Source organism: Lipotes vexillifer, unplaced genomic scaffold (genome assembly GCF_000442215.2).
Source record: "Lipotes vexillifer unplaced genomic scaffold, Lipotes_vexillifer_v1.1 scaffold522, whole genome shotgun sequence".
In the NCBI taxonomy this organism is placed as follows: domain Eukaryota; kingdom Metazoa; phylum Chordata; class Mammalia; order Artiodactyla; family Lipotidae; genus Lipotes; species Lipotes vexillifer.
In genome coordinates this window covers 509952-523489 of record NW_006780291.1, presented here as the reverse complement: position 1 = coordinate 523489, position 13538 = coordinate 509952, and the positions used below count along the sequence as shown (strand labels likewise).

The 13538-nt window shown below is 39.2% G+C and overlaps 1 protein-coding gene across 2 annotated transcripts in view; it reads left to right on the top strand.

Annotated features, from left to right (window-relative positions):
• NPR3 (natriuretic peptide receptor 3) overlaps positions 1–13538 on the top strand; it is a 68012-nt gene that overhangs the window by 6937 nt on the left and 47537 nt on the right. For both annotated transcript variants that reach the window (XM_007453356.1, XM_007453355.1), the window contains exon 3: positions 3685–3807. In XM_007453356.1, the coding sequence (XP_007453418.1) occupies positions 3685–3807 (123 nt within the window). The remainder of the gene's footprint in view (positions 1–3684; positions 3808–13538) is intronic.

Here is a 13538-nt window from a genome sequence, read left to right as displayed (position 1 = left end):
CTCACTGCTGTGGCCTCTCCCGTTGCGGAGCACGGGCTCCGGACGCGCGGGCTCAGCGGCCATGACTCGCGGGCCCAGCCGCTCCGCGGCACGTGGGATCCTCCCGGACCGGGGCACGAACCCGCGTCCCCCGCATCGGCAGGCGGACTCTCAACCGCTGCGCCACTGGGGAAGCCCCAAGGAGGAGGAGTGTCCTTCTGTTAGAGCTTGCTCCAGATGTAAACCTGAGAGGTGGAAAGGGTATCACCCTAGCTCGGGTAGGCTTCCTGGATTGTTTCGGGGTCTCTGAATTGACTTCTCTAGCCACCCCTTTGTACTCCTCTCTGCTGTTCTTAGAGTGATTGCAAGAACGTGTTGCTGTAGGGAGAAGCCACTTAACAGAAGACATTGTGGGAATCAGATAGTGGAGGGTGACATGGAGTATCACAAGTTCTTTGGCAAGGGGGAAGACAATAGAGCAGAATGATGAAAAGTCTATCCAGAAACTTGGAATCGCGTCACCGTTTCCTCTTCTAGAATTTGACCAAAAATGTTAGTTCTTATATATTTAAATATATATTTAATATACTTAAATATACTTAATATATGTTTAAATGTTCATATATTTAAATATACTCAAGTATAGCAGAAATTATTTTAATTGACCTCCACTTAAGCAGCTTGCAGCATTAGCTGATGCTCTCCTTTTCTCTATGAACTTTATTGGCTCTTGGTGAACGCTGGCAGCTGGTATACCTCTCCCATGTTTGCCAGCACATTTCTCATAAATCTGTTTATACCAGTTGTACTTATTATTATAAGTATGCAATTTAATTAGTTATTATGTAAACTGATGAAACATGAGTAAGAAGAGAAAGCTATTTCAGTGAAGACTATTTTCAACCTTCCGAAAGATTGTATAGAGGCATGTTGCTAAAAATTCTTGCTGTTGAATTAGGCATGAATGAAAAAGCCATAAGAGATTAGGGAACATTCTACAAATCTAGAAGGACTGCATTCTGACTGCTCGGCCAGTGTCATTAAGTGCTTGCTCTAACTTAAACTGGGCGATAATGTGCACTATGGGTTTGTTTTGTGGAAGAAAAACAATACCTGGCCCATGAAGATGGGAGTTAGGATTTCGTTTTCAGAATTGGACCACATTGTCCACACAAAACAGATGAGATCTACAATAATTCCAGTCTGCTCAGATAGGCTCAGTGCTGCTCTGGGTCACTCTTGCTTGGTCCAAGCAGGTACTGACATTTAAAGAAAGAATGTGTCTATCACAAGGGGTTGGTCTTAGTGGTGATGGGAAGAGAGCGAAGGAGAAGGGCCAGGGCTGTAAAAATAGAAAAGAAGCGTTGGGCACAGCCCATCCAGGACTTGGGGAAGCCTGTGCTCTGGCCTGAGGACACAGCCTGTTCAGGCCTGGGCCGGGTGTAGCTCTTAGACGGATGCTTTGGGTTATCAAGACCTGATGCCTTTGGATGCTTGAACCCTGCAGCTGATCTCCCTGATTCTGACGTCACCCTCACTGACATCCTTCTGCTTATAATTTGGCTCCTCAACGAGCACTCCCGGGTCTATGTCGGCACAAACGTGTTTGTGACTACTTTGGTCCTCATTGAAATTAATCTTCACTTCAGATTATCTAAAAACATCTGAGTTAGGTTATCGGGACTCTGCTCCCCCAAGCAATGACTCTACTCTTTATGTGCTGGCAGAATCAGGTTCTGTGTCTTAAGGTTTAGAGCCAGACTCTGGACTATGGTCAAGTGATCAAAAGATGATGAGGTCTGCCAGTGGAGAGTCAGCCAGAGCTTCCTGGACCCTCCCGGTGATGCCCACCCTTGGAATCCACACACTTCAAACTTGTCCAGCCTCAGCCCAGGCTGTTTTGGGAGACACCTTGGATCTTTTGTCGTTTAAAGGACTGGAATCAAATCGAAGCTAAAACAAGTGTCTAGGTCATAGTGAGTAATGAGGAGTTTCTTCAAAAGCTTCCTTACTGAGACATCTTGAAATTTGACTATTTACCCCAAATATATAACTATATTTCCAGGCACTAACAACACCCACTCGCACAGTTATAAATCTTTCGGAGTTTTGTATTGCTTTAAAAACTTGCTCTGCAGACTTTGAGCCTGTCACCTGAGCCCTTTTGTCGTAAGAAATGTCAGAGTCATGATCTAACACTCTGAATTAACCTGTGCAGTAAACCAAATGTCAACAAGCGCCTGGCCCTCCGTGCAGGCTGCCAAGGAGGCTTTGGCACAGCCTGAAGTTTGTTCTGCATCTTTCAGCGCCCATGCTTTTACAAAGAACATACACAACCTGCAGGGCTGGCACGCATGGCGATAATGTGGTTGTGGCACCCAGGCTTCTCCTGCCCTCCATGTGTGCAGAAAAGCACAGCGGGCACTGTCTTGGGGGCCAGGGGCCATCAACAGTGATCAAAATAACTGGATGAAGGCCAGGTCCCCACTTCCCTCTAGTCCGTTGCAGCTCTTACGTGGCAGGCAACACTATTCTGCAGCTGCTTAAAGCCTCTCAGCTCTGACAGTGTGGTTGTGAACTGAGAGCCCATGGCGGGGGGACGTGGAATCTTGGTAACTATTTCCTATATATGTTGAGAAAAAGGGTTCTACATTCAGACTGCAGAAAGCCTGTAGCACTCGCGGCATCCTCTGATTTGCCACATGAAAGCTTTCTCAGGAAAATAGGTTTACTATGCTAGTAAAAGTGTAAAAAGCAGTTGACAAGCCTCACTATCTTATATTGGGCAAATCTGGGAATTTATTTGAAGTATTTTTTTAAAGGAGTTCATTTTGAAACAACTGTGTGTGTTTGGAAAAGATGTAAGAACGTATAAAGCACCTCCTATACCCTTCACCCAGATTTTCACCAATGGTTAGCATTCTGCTGCTATGCTTTGTCATTCTAATCTCCCCCTTCCCTCCCTTGCCCCTCCAAATATATACACATGTACATATACATGCACAAATATTACTATCTTTTTATGAACCATTTGAGAGTAAATAGAGCTATCATGCTCTTTTACCCCTGAAAACTGAAGTGTGTTTCCTAAGAACAAGGACATTCACTCATATAACCACAGCAGAATTATGAAAAGCAAGAACTTTAACACAAACACAATACTATTATCCAATTTACAGACCTTATTCAAATTTCTCCAGTTGTCTCAATAATGCCCTTTATAGAAAAACTTTTATTATTATTTTTCTAAGGTCCAGGATCCAATCCAGGGCCACACACTGCAGTCAGCTTTCTGTTTCTCTAAGTCTCTTTTAGTCTAGACCATTTCCTCAGGCCATCTTTGTTTTTCATGAAAGTGACCACTTTGAAGGGCGCAGGTCCGCTATTCTATACACTGTCCCCCAAGTTGGGTTTGCAGCGGCTTCCTTCTGATTGGATTCAGGTGGCCCATTGTGAGGTTTGGGGCCCGGGGTGTGTTACAGCAGGAGACTCCTGAGTCTGCTCCCATGGTGGGTGATGTTGACGTCCATCACTTGGTTATGGTGGCGATGGATAGCTTTCTCCGCTGTCAAGCTATTATACTGCCCTTTGTAATTCATGAATAATTTGTGAGGATTCTTTAGGACTTTAGCCGTGCCCTGTTCCTCATCAGATGCTGTCCTCCGCGCAGGGGCGTTTCACGCGTCTGTTTGTTCCTCCCCGCAGTGGTGATCATGTGTGCGAGCAGCGACACCATCCGCGGCATCATGCTGGCGGCGCACAGGCACGGGATGACCAGCGGAGACTACGCCTTCTTTAACATCGAGCTCTTCAACAGCTCTTCCTACGGTAACTCTGCCTCCGGTTTCCCCTCCCCCTGCCAGGGTGTCAAAAAGGGATTGTGAGACAGGGCCGATAACTTGAGTCATCTCTGTAGATTTGATTTCCACAGATGAGCTTTTAGAAATTTGTGATTCTGAACACTCCCACTTCTCATAAGGTCTCAAGCTTTTCTCCTCTGAGAACTCAGAGCAAAAAGTTCCCACCACCTGTGATGCCAAGGGACTTGGGGAGAACATAGCTCACTCCAGCACTCCAAAGGGATCATAAATCCAGGCCCTGAGGACCCCTTCCCAGTGCATTTCCAGCTTTGGGTTGCCACCATGATGGACTGCTGGAATAATTTTAGAGAGATTTGGGCAGAATTTTTAGTAGCATGGAATAGACTCTAACACATCAACGTAATAGAATAGAACATGTCAAAGTGTGTCACACATAACATATGTATGGTTTCATACAACTTTTATTTTAGGAATATGATTACATGTTTGTGTGTATATATTTATGCATGTTACACATATATTTGTAATGGGCCACAATGTGAAATAAATAAAATAACCATTACTGTAAATCGAGGTAAAAAATTTTGAAAGGTGCTGCTCCCAGCCCCTCCTCCTTCCAGATTACTGTCTCTTAGCTTCTCTTACAGAAAGTTGGGGAGCTTGGGCTTCCCTGGTGGCGCAGTGGTTGAGAGTCCACCTGCCGATGCAGGGGACACGGGTTCGTGCCCCAGTCTGGGAAGATCCCACATGCCGCGGAGGGGCTGGGCCCATGAGCCATGGCCGCTGAGCCTGCGCGTTCGGAGCCTGTGCTCCACAACGGGTGAGGACACAACAGTGAGAGGCCAGCGTACCGCAAAAAAAAAAAAAAAAGTTGGGAAGCCACTAACAGTTACAATCAAAAGCATTTAACTCCTTAAAATGGATCTGGGGAAGTTCCCAGGTTTCCTGTGATGGAGCGTGTTCTAGGAAGTCATCAAGATCGCAGGTATAAAACATTTTCCCCAAATGTGTTTAGGGCTCTCTCTGAAGTAAACAGTGTAGGGCTATGGAACATTTTCTCAAGTACTGCACATTGACAGTGACAGGGGAACTGTAAGTGTGTGTATCACGAACAGCATGTTCATGCTGAGCTCCACTTCTCAGTTATCATGGTCGAGATATAGTTAGATGGGATCTAAACCTTAAAGCATATGCCTCAGTTTCCTGCTCTGATAAGCTCCTGGCTTACTTAAGCAGTAGATCATTGTGCATAAACGTAATGAATCACACTTCTCACGGGAATAAACCAAAGTTGTTGAAGCAAAAGTAACCTCTGCTTCCTGTAGCGGATAAAATTGAAGATTTGAGGCTTGCAGGATAAATACCCAGTTTTCCCCTGCTTGCTCCCATCACTGTCTTTCCCCCTATCTTTACACAAGCAGAGTGGCAGTTGTGCTTCTTGATCCAAGATCAGAACGTAATTACATCATTGGTTACGGTATTGAATTCATTGAGACAGTGGTAGAGACTGGTGAAAAATGAAAAATATTTATTCTGAGTTTTGCAAGTTGGCTACTGCAAGCATAGCATTTTGAGGCAATGCCTTTGAATGCATATTATAAGTGAGCAAGTACAAATTAGGTACTGGAATTCCTTTCATCCACGGATAGAGCTTGCATTACTTTTCCCTGCTCATTACAATACACAAGTATTATAGAAAATTTGAAAAACATAGAAAAGCATAGGGAAGAAAATAAGTTACTGAAACTCTGCCATGCAGATAAAGGCCATATATGACAAGCCCACAGCCAACATCATCCTCAATGGCGAAAAACTGAAAGCATTTCCACTAAGATCAGGAACAAGACAAGGTTGCCCACTCTCACCACTCTTATTCAACATAGTTTTGGAAGTTTTAGCCACAGCAATCAGAGAAGAAAAGGAAATAAAAGGAATCCAAATCGGAAAAGAAGAAGTAAAGCTGTCACTGTTTGCAGATGACATGATACTATACATAGAGAATCCTAAAGATGCTACCAGAAAACTACTAGAGCTAATCAATGAATTTGGTAAAGTAGCAGGATACAAAATTAATGCACAGAAATCTCTGGCATTCCTATATACTAATGATGAAAAATCTGAAAGTGAAATCAAGAAAACACTCCCATTTACCATTGCAACAAAAAGAATAAAATATCTAGGAATAAACCTACCTAAGGAGACAAAAGACCTGTATGCAGAAAATTATAAGACACTGATGAAAGAAATTAAAGATGATACAAACAGATGGAGAGATATACCATGTTCTTGGATTGGAAGAATCAACATTGTGAAAATGACTCTACTACCCAAAGCAATCTATAGATTCAATGCAATCCCTATCAAACTACCACTGGCATTTTTCACAGAACTAGAACAAAAAATTTCACAATTTGTATGGAAACACAAAAGACCCCGAATAGCCAAAGCAATCTTGAGAACAAAAAATGGAGCTGGAGGAATCAGGCTGCCTGACTTCAGACTATACTACAAAGCTACAGTAATCAAGACAGTATGGTACTGGCACAAAAACAGAAAGATAGATCAATGGAATAGGATAGAAAGCCCAGAGATAAACCCATGCACATATGGTCACCTTATCTTTGATAAAGGTGGCAGGAATATACAGTGGAGAAAGGACAGCCTCTTCAATAAGTGGTGCTGGGAAAACTGGACAGGTACATGTAAAAGTATGAGATTAGATCACTCCCTAACACCATACACAAAAATAAGCTCAAAATGGATTAAAGACCTAAATGTAAGGCCAGAAACTATCAAACTCTTAGAGGAAAACATAGGCAGAACACTCTATGACATAAATCACAGCAAGATCCTTCTTGACCCATCTCCTAGAGTAATGGAGATAAAAACAAAAATAAACAAATGGGACCTAATGAAACTTCAAAGCTTTTGCACAGCAAAGGAAACCATAAACAAGACCAAAAGACAGCCCTCAGAATGGGAGAAAATATTTGCAAATGAATCAACTGACAAAGGATTAATCTCTAAAATTTACAGGCAGCTCATGCAGCTCAATAACAAAAAAATAAACAACCCAATCCAAAAATGGGCAGAAGACCTAAATAGACATTTCTCCAAAGAAGATATACAGACTGCCAACAAACACATGAAAGAATGCTCAACATCATTAATCATTAGAGAAATGCAAATCAAAACTACAATGAGATATCATCTCACACCAGTCAGAATGGCCATCATCAAAAAATCTAGAAACAATAAATGCTGGAGAGGGTGTGGAGAAAAGGGAACACTCTTGCACTGCTGGTGGGAATGTGAATTGGTTCAGCCACTATGGAGAACAGTATGGAGGTTCCTTAAAAAACTACAAATAGAACTACCATATGACCCAGCAATCCCACTACTAGGTATATACCCTGAGGAAACCAGAATTCAGAAAGAGTCATGTACCAAAATGTTCATTGCAGCTCTATTTACAATAGCCCGGAGATGGAAACAACCTAAGTGCCCGCCGTCGGATGAATGGATAAAGAAGATGTGGCACATATATACAATGGAATATTACTCAGCCATAAAAAGAAACGAAATTGAGCTATTTGTAATGAGGTGGATAGATCTAGAGTCTGTCATACGGAGTGAAGTAAGTCAGAAAGAGAAGGACAAATACCGTATGCTAACACATATATATGGAATTTAAGAAAAAAAAATGTTATGAAGAACCTAGGGGTAAAACAGGAATAAAGACACAGACCTACTGGAGAACAGACTTGAGGATATGGGGAGGGGGAAGGGTGAGGTGTGTTAGGGCGAGAGAGAGACATGGACATATATATACTAACAAACGTAAGGTAGATAGCCAGTGGGAAGCAGCCGCATGGCACAGGGAAACCGGCTCGGTTCTTTGTGGCTGTCTGGAGGGGTGGGATAGGGAGGGTGGGAGGGAGGGAGACAAAGAGGGAAGAGATATGGGAACATATGTATATGTATAACTGATTCACTCTGTTATAAAGCAGAAACTAACACAACATTGTAAAGCAATTATACCCCAATAAAGATGTTAAAAAAAAAAAAAAAAAAAGAAAAGCATAGGGAAGAAAATAAGTTACTGAAACTCTGCCATGCAGATAAAGGTACATTGATAATATTTAGATGTCCGTCTTGTCTATTTTATTAAAAATTATATATTTATGAAAAATTTTCAATAAAATGATCATACTATCTATAATATGGATGCATAGTATTTTATAATGCTGATATGCCATCTTTCTTAATCAGTCTTTTGTTTTTTAATATTTATGTTGTTTCCAGCTTTTTGCTATGAGAGCAATGCTATATTGAGTTGCCTTGCATGTGCATTCATGTGTGCACATACATACACATGTATGTATGTGTGTGTAATCTGTAAGACAAGCCTCTAGAAGTAGAATTCTGGGTCAAATGTTACATGCATTTAAATTTTGATAGATATTGCCAAAGTTGTCCTCTAAAGAGGTTTGCCAATTTACATTTTTGCAACGGTGTATGAAATATTTTGTTTTCCTGCATCTCTGTCAACCCTGTATCATCTAACTTTTAAATTATTTTATTTATTTGAATTTCTTTTTATGTCCATAAGCAAAGTTTTGCAGTTTTCTTTATTTGAATTCTGCACCATTCTTGAAGAGTTCATTCTTAGACATTTGATGTTTTTTGGTTTTTACTATGTTCATGATCTTTTCCTATTACATTTTGTAACTGTAGTTGTTATATCAAAAACAAGAATTCCACATATTAAACCCTCTGTTCTAATAGATTTTCTTAATCACTTTCAAATAATAACAATAGTTATGCCTCCATTTTGATAGTTGAATGTTATATTTATCTTTCTTTTCTTACTGCATTGGCAGTAGCCTCTAGAATAATATTATATAACAATGGTGATACTTAATTTCTAATATCTTGTCAGAAGTAGATGTTAAAATCTTCTTTAGTTTATTAAGTGTGGTTTTAAAAATTGGAAGAGAGTGATGAGTGTTATCAAATATATTTTATCTGTACTTTTAATAAATTTCCTAGTATTGAGCCATTATAGTATTCTTGGAATTAAGCATAGTTTGTCATGATTTTTTTAGATGTATTGCTGATTTTAAGTTTTTAGTGTTTTATGTACGATTTTTGAATCTATACTCATGAGATTAGACAGTTTTCTTGCATTTAGGTGGTATTGTCAGATTTTAATATCAGGTAATATTAGCTTTATAAAATTAATTGGGACACTTTCCATTGTTTTTATGCTCTAGGACAGTTTATATACCATAAGAATATTCCTTGAAACAATTCAACTCTCTATCTGGACCTAACTTCTTTTCAGAGGTAATTTCTGGAAAATTAAAAAACAAGTCTATTTTGAAATAATTTTAGATGTACAGAGAACTTTAAAAAACATAGAGTTTGTGTATACCTTTTACCCAGATTTCTCTAATGTTAACAATTTAAATGGGCATAGTACAATTATCAAAATAAGAAAATTAACATTAGTACAATACTACTGACTAAACTACAGGCTTTCTTTGAAATTTACTACCTTTCCTCCTAATGCTCTTTTTCTGTTCCAGGATCCAATCTTCTTAATCTTAATCTTCTTAATCTTCTCCAGCCTATGATAGTTCTTCAACCTTTCCTTGTTATTTATGACCAGACACTTTGGATAAGTCTGTTATTTTGTAGAATGTCTCTCAGTTTGGATTTATCTGGTGTTTTCAAATGATAAGTTGAGTTTACACATTTTTGGCAAGAATACTACAAAAGTGGTGCTGTATCCTTCTCAGTGCAAAATACGAGTGCATAAGAAGTCATGTATATGTATATACATATGTATATGACTTATTATTGGCTTTATGTATATATGACTTATTGTTGGTAATTTTGGGGACAACTTTTTAAAACTTATTTTTCCATTAGTTCAGTTTTTCTGCTTCTTGAAAACTGAATTGCATAGAGTTATACAATGTGCTCTGATACAATCTACCAAATCCTTGGTTTTTCTTTTTTTTAATTTTTAAAAATTTATTTATTTTATTTTTTAAAACTTTTTACTTTATATTGCAGTATAGTTGATTAACAATGTTGTGATAATTTCAGGTATACAGCAAAGTGATTCAGTTATACATATACATGTGCCTATTCTTTTTTAAAATTCGTTTCCCATTTAGGTTGTTACATAATATTGAGCAGAGTTCCCTGTGCTATACAGTAGGCCCTTGTTGGTTATACATTTTAAATATAGCGGTGTGTGCATGTCAATCCCAAACTCGGTAACTATCCCTTCCCCCCACCCTTTCTTTCTGGTAACCATAAGTTCGTTCTCTAAGTCTGTGGGTCTGTTTCTGTTTTGTAAATAAGTTCATTTGTATCACTTCTTTTTAGATTCTGCATATAAGCGATATCATATGATATTTCTCTTTCTCTGTCTGACTTACTTCACGCAGTATGACAATCTCTAGGTCCATCCATGTTGCCGCAAATGGTATTATTTCATCCTTTTTAATGAATGAGTAATATGCCATTGTGTATATGTGCCATATCTTGTTTATCCATTCCTCTCTCGATGGACATTTAGGTTGCTTCCATGTCTTGGCTATTGTAAACAGTGCTGCAATGAGCATTGGGGTGCATGTATCCTTTCAGACCATGTTTTTCTCTGTATATGTGCCCAGGAGTGGGATAGAGGGATCATATGCTAGTCCTATTTTTAGTTTTTTAAGGAACCTCCATACTGTTCTCCACAGTGGCTGTACCAATTTACATTCCCACCAACGGTGTGGGAGGGTTCCCTTCTCTTCACACCCTCTCCAGCATTTATTGTTTGTAGGTTTTTTGATGATAGCTGTTTTGACTGGTGTGAAGTGATATCTCACTGTAGTTTTGATTTGCATTTCTCTAGTAATTAGAGATGTTGAACGTCTTTTCATGTGCCTCTTGGCCATCTATATGTCTTCTTTGGGGAAATGTCTATTTAGGTCTTCTGCCCATGTTTTGATTGGGTTGTTTGTTTTGATGATATTAAGCCACTTGAGCTGTTTGTAAATTTTGGAGACTAATCCCTTGTTGGTCACATCATTTGCAAATATTTTCTCCCAATCTGTGGGTTGTCTTTTTGCTTTATTTATGGTTTCCTTTGCTGTGCAAAAGCTTTTGAGTTAAATTAGGTCCCATTTGTTTATTTTTGTTTTTATTTCCATGACTCTGGAAGACAGATCAGAAAAGATCTTGCTGCAGTTTATGTCAGAGAGTGTTCTGCCTATGTTTTCTCTAAGAGTTTTATAGTGTTCAGTCTTACGTTTAGGTCTTTAATCCATTTTGAGCTTATTTTTGTGTATGGTGTTAAAGAGTGTTCTAATTTCATTTTTTTAAACATGTAGCTGTCCAGTTTTTCCAGCACCATTTATTAAAGAGACTGTTTTTCCCCCATTGTATAGTCTTGACTTCATTGTTGTAGATTAATTGACCATAGGAATGTGGGTTTTTTTCTGGGCTTTCTATCCTATGCCATTGATCTATATTTCTATTTTTGTGCCAGTACCATACTGGTTTTTTTAAAAATTTATTTATTTTTGGCTGCATTGGTTCTTCGTTGCTGTGCGTGGGCTTTCTGTAGTTGCAGTGAGTTGGGGCTACTCTTTGTTGCAGTGTGCAGGTTTCTGATTGCGGTGGCTTCTTTTGTTGTGGAGCATGGGCTCTAGGCTCATGGGCTCAGTAGTTGTGACTTGCAGGCTATAGAGCACAGGCTCAGTAGCTGTGGTGCATGGGCTTAGTTGCTCCATGGTATGTGGGATCTTCCTGGACCAGGGCTCGAACCCGTGTCCCCTGTATTGGCAGGCGGATTCTTAACCACCGTGCCACCAGGGAAGCCCAGTACCATACTGTTTTGATGACTATAGCTTTGTAATATAGTCTGAAGTCAGGAAGCCTGATTCCTCCAGCTCCATTTTCTTTCTCAAGATTGCTTTAGCTATTCAGGGTCTTCTGTGTCCCCGTAAACATTTTAAGATTTTTTGGTTCTAGTTCTGTGAAAGATGCCATTGGTAATTTGATAGGGATTGCATTGAATCTGCAGATTCCCTTGGGTAGTATTGTCATTTTGACAGTATGGATTCTTCCAATCCAAGAACATGGTATATCTTTCCATCTGTTTGTGTCTTCTTCGATTTCTTTCATCAGCATCTTATAGTTTTCAGAGTGCAGGTCTTTTGTCACCTTAGGTAGGTTTATTCCTAAGTATTTTATTCTTTTTGATGTGATGGTAAGTGGGATTGTTTCTTGAATTTCTCTTTCTGATCTTTTGTTGTTAGTGTATAGGAATGCAACAGATTTCTGTGTATTAAATAATTTTGTAACCTGCAACTTTACCAAATTCATTGATGAGCTCTAGTAGTTTTCTGGTACCATCTTTGGGATTTTCTACGTATAGTATCATGGCACCTGCAAACAGTGACAGTTTAACTTTTCTTTTCCAATTTGGATTCCTTTTATTTCTTTTTCTTCTCTGATTGCCATAGCTAGGACTTCCAAAATTATGTTGAATAAAAGTGGTGAGAGTGGACATCCTTGTCTTATTCCTGATCTTAGAGGAAATGCTTTCAGCTTTTCTCCACTGAGTATGATATTAGCTGTAGTTTTGTCATATATGGCCTTTATTATGTTGAGGTATATTCCCTCTGTGCCCACTTTCTATAGAGTTTTTATTGTAAATGGGGCTGGATTTTGTCAAAAGCTTTTTCTGCATCTATTGTGATGCTCATATGGTTTTTATTCTTCAATTTGTTGATGTGGTGTATCACACTGATTGATTTGTGGATTTTGAAAAATCCTTGCATCCCTGGGATAAATCCCACTTGATCAGGGTATATGATCCTTTTAATGTATTGTTGGATTCAGATTGCTAGTATTTTGTTGAGGATTTTTGCATCTATGTTCATCAGTGATATTGGCCTGTAATTTTCTTTTTCTGTGACATTTTTGTCTGGTTTTGGTATCAGGGTGATGGTGAGCTCATAGAATGAGTTTGGGAGTTTTCCCTCCTCTGCAATTTTTTGGAACAGTTTCAGAAAGATAGGTATTAGCTCTTCTCTAAATGTTTGATAGAATTCGCCTGTGAAGCCATCAGGTCCTGGGCTTTTGTTTGTTGGGAGTTTTTAAATAACAGTTTCAATTTCAGTGCTTGTGACTGGTCTGGTCATATTTCTGTTCTTCCTGGTTCAGTCTTGGGAGATTGTACCTTTCTTAGAATTTGTCCATTTCTTCCATGTTGTCCATTTTATTGGCATCCAGTTGCTTATAGTGTGTCTCATGATCCTTTGTATTTCTGTGGTGTCAGGGTTTTTCTGATTATATCCCCTTTCTTTTCCCTTTTACAGCCTGGGTGCTTAGGCTTTGCGCTCGGCTGTCAGCCTGCCTGAGAGTCTGTGCCATGTACTAGCTCTTGGCAAAATGACATAACCCTGCCCTTCCCCTGCAAGTCTTAGTTTCTTCTAATGATAATAATAGTACTTATCTCATGGCATCAGGCTGAGTAATAAATGAGGTGGTGTATGTGAGAGAAACAGAAAACTTCTTGGAACATGATGAGTGTTTAGTAAATGTTCACTATATTTACTATTAATTTTAGTTTACTTTGACCATTACATATAGTACTTAAAAAATGATAAGTTTGTACATTTTCTTGTGGTACAGTTATATAGCTTGATTTAGGCATACATTTTT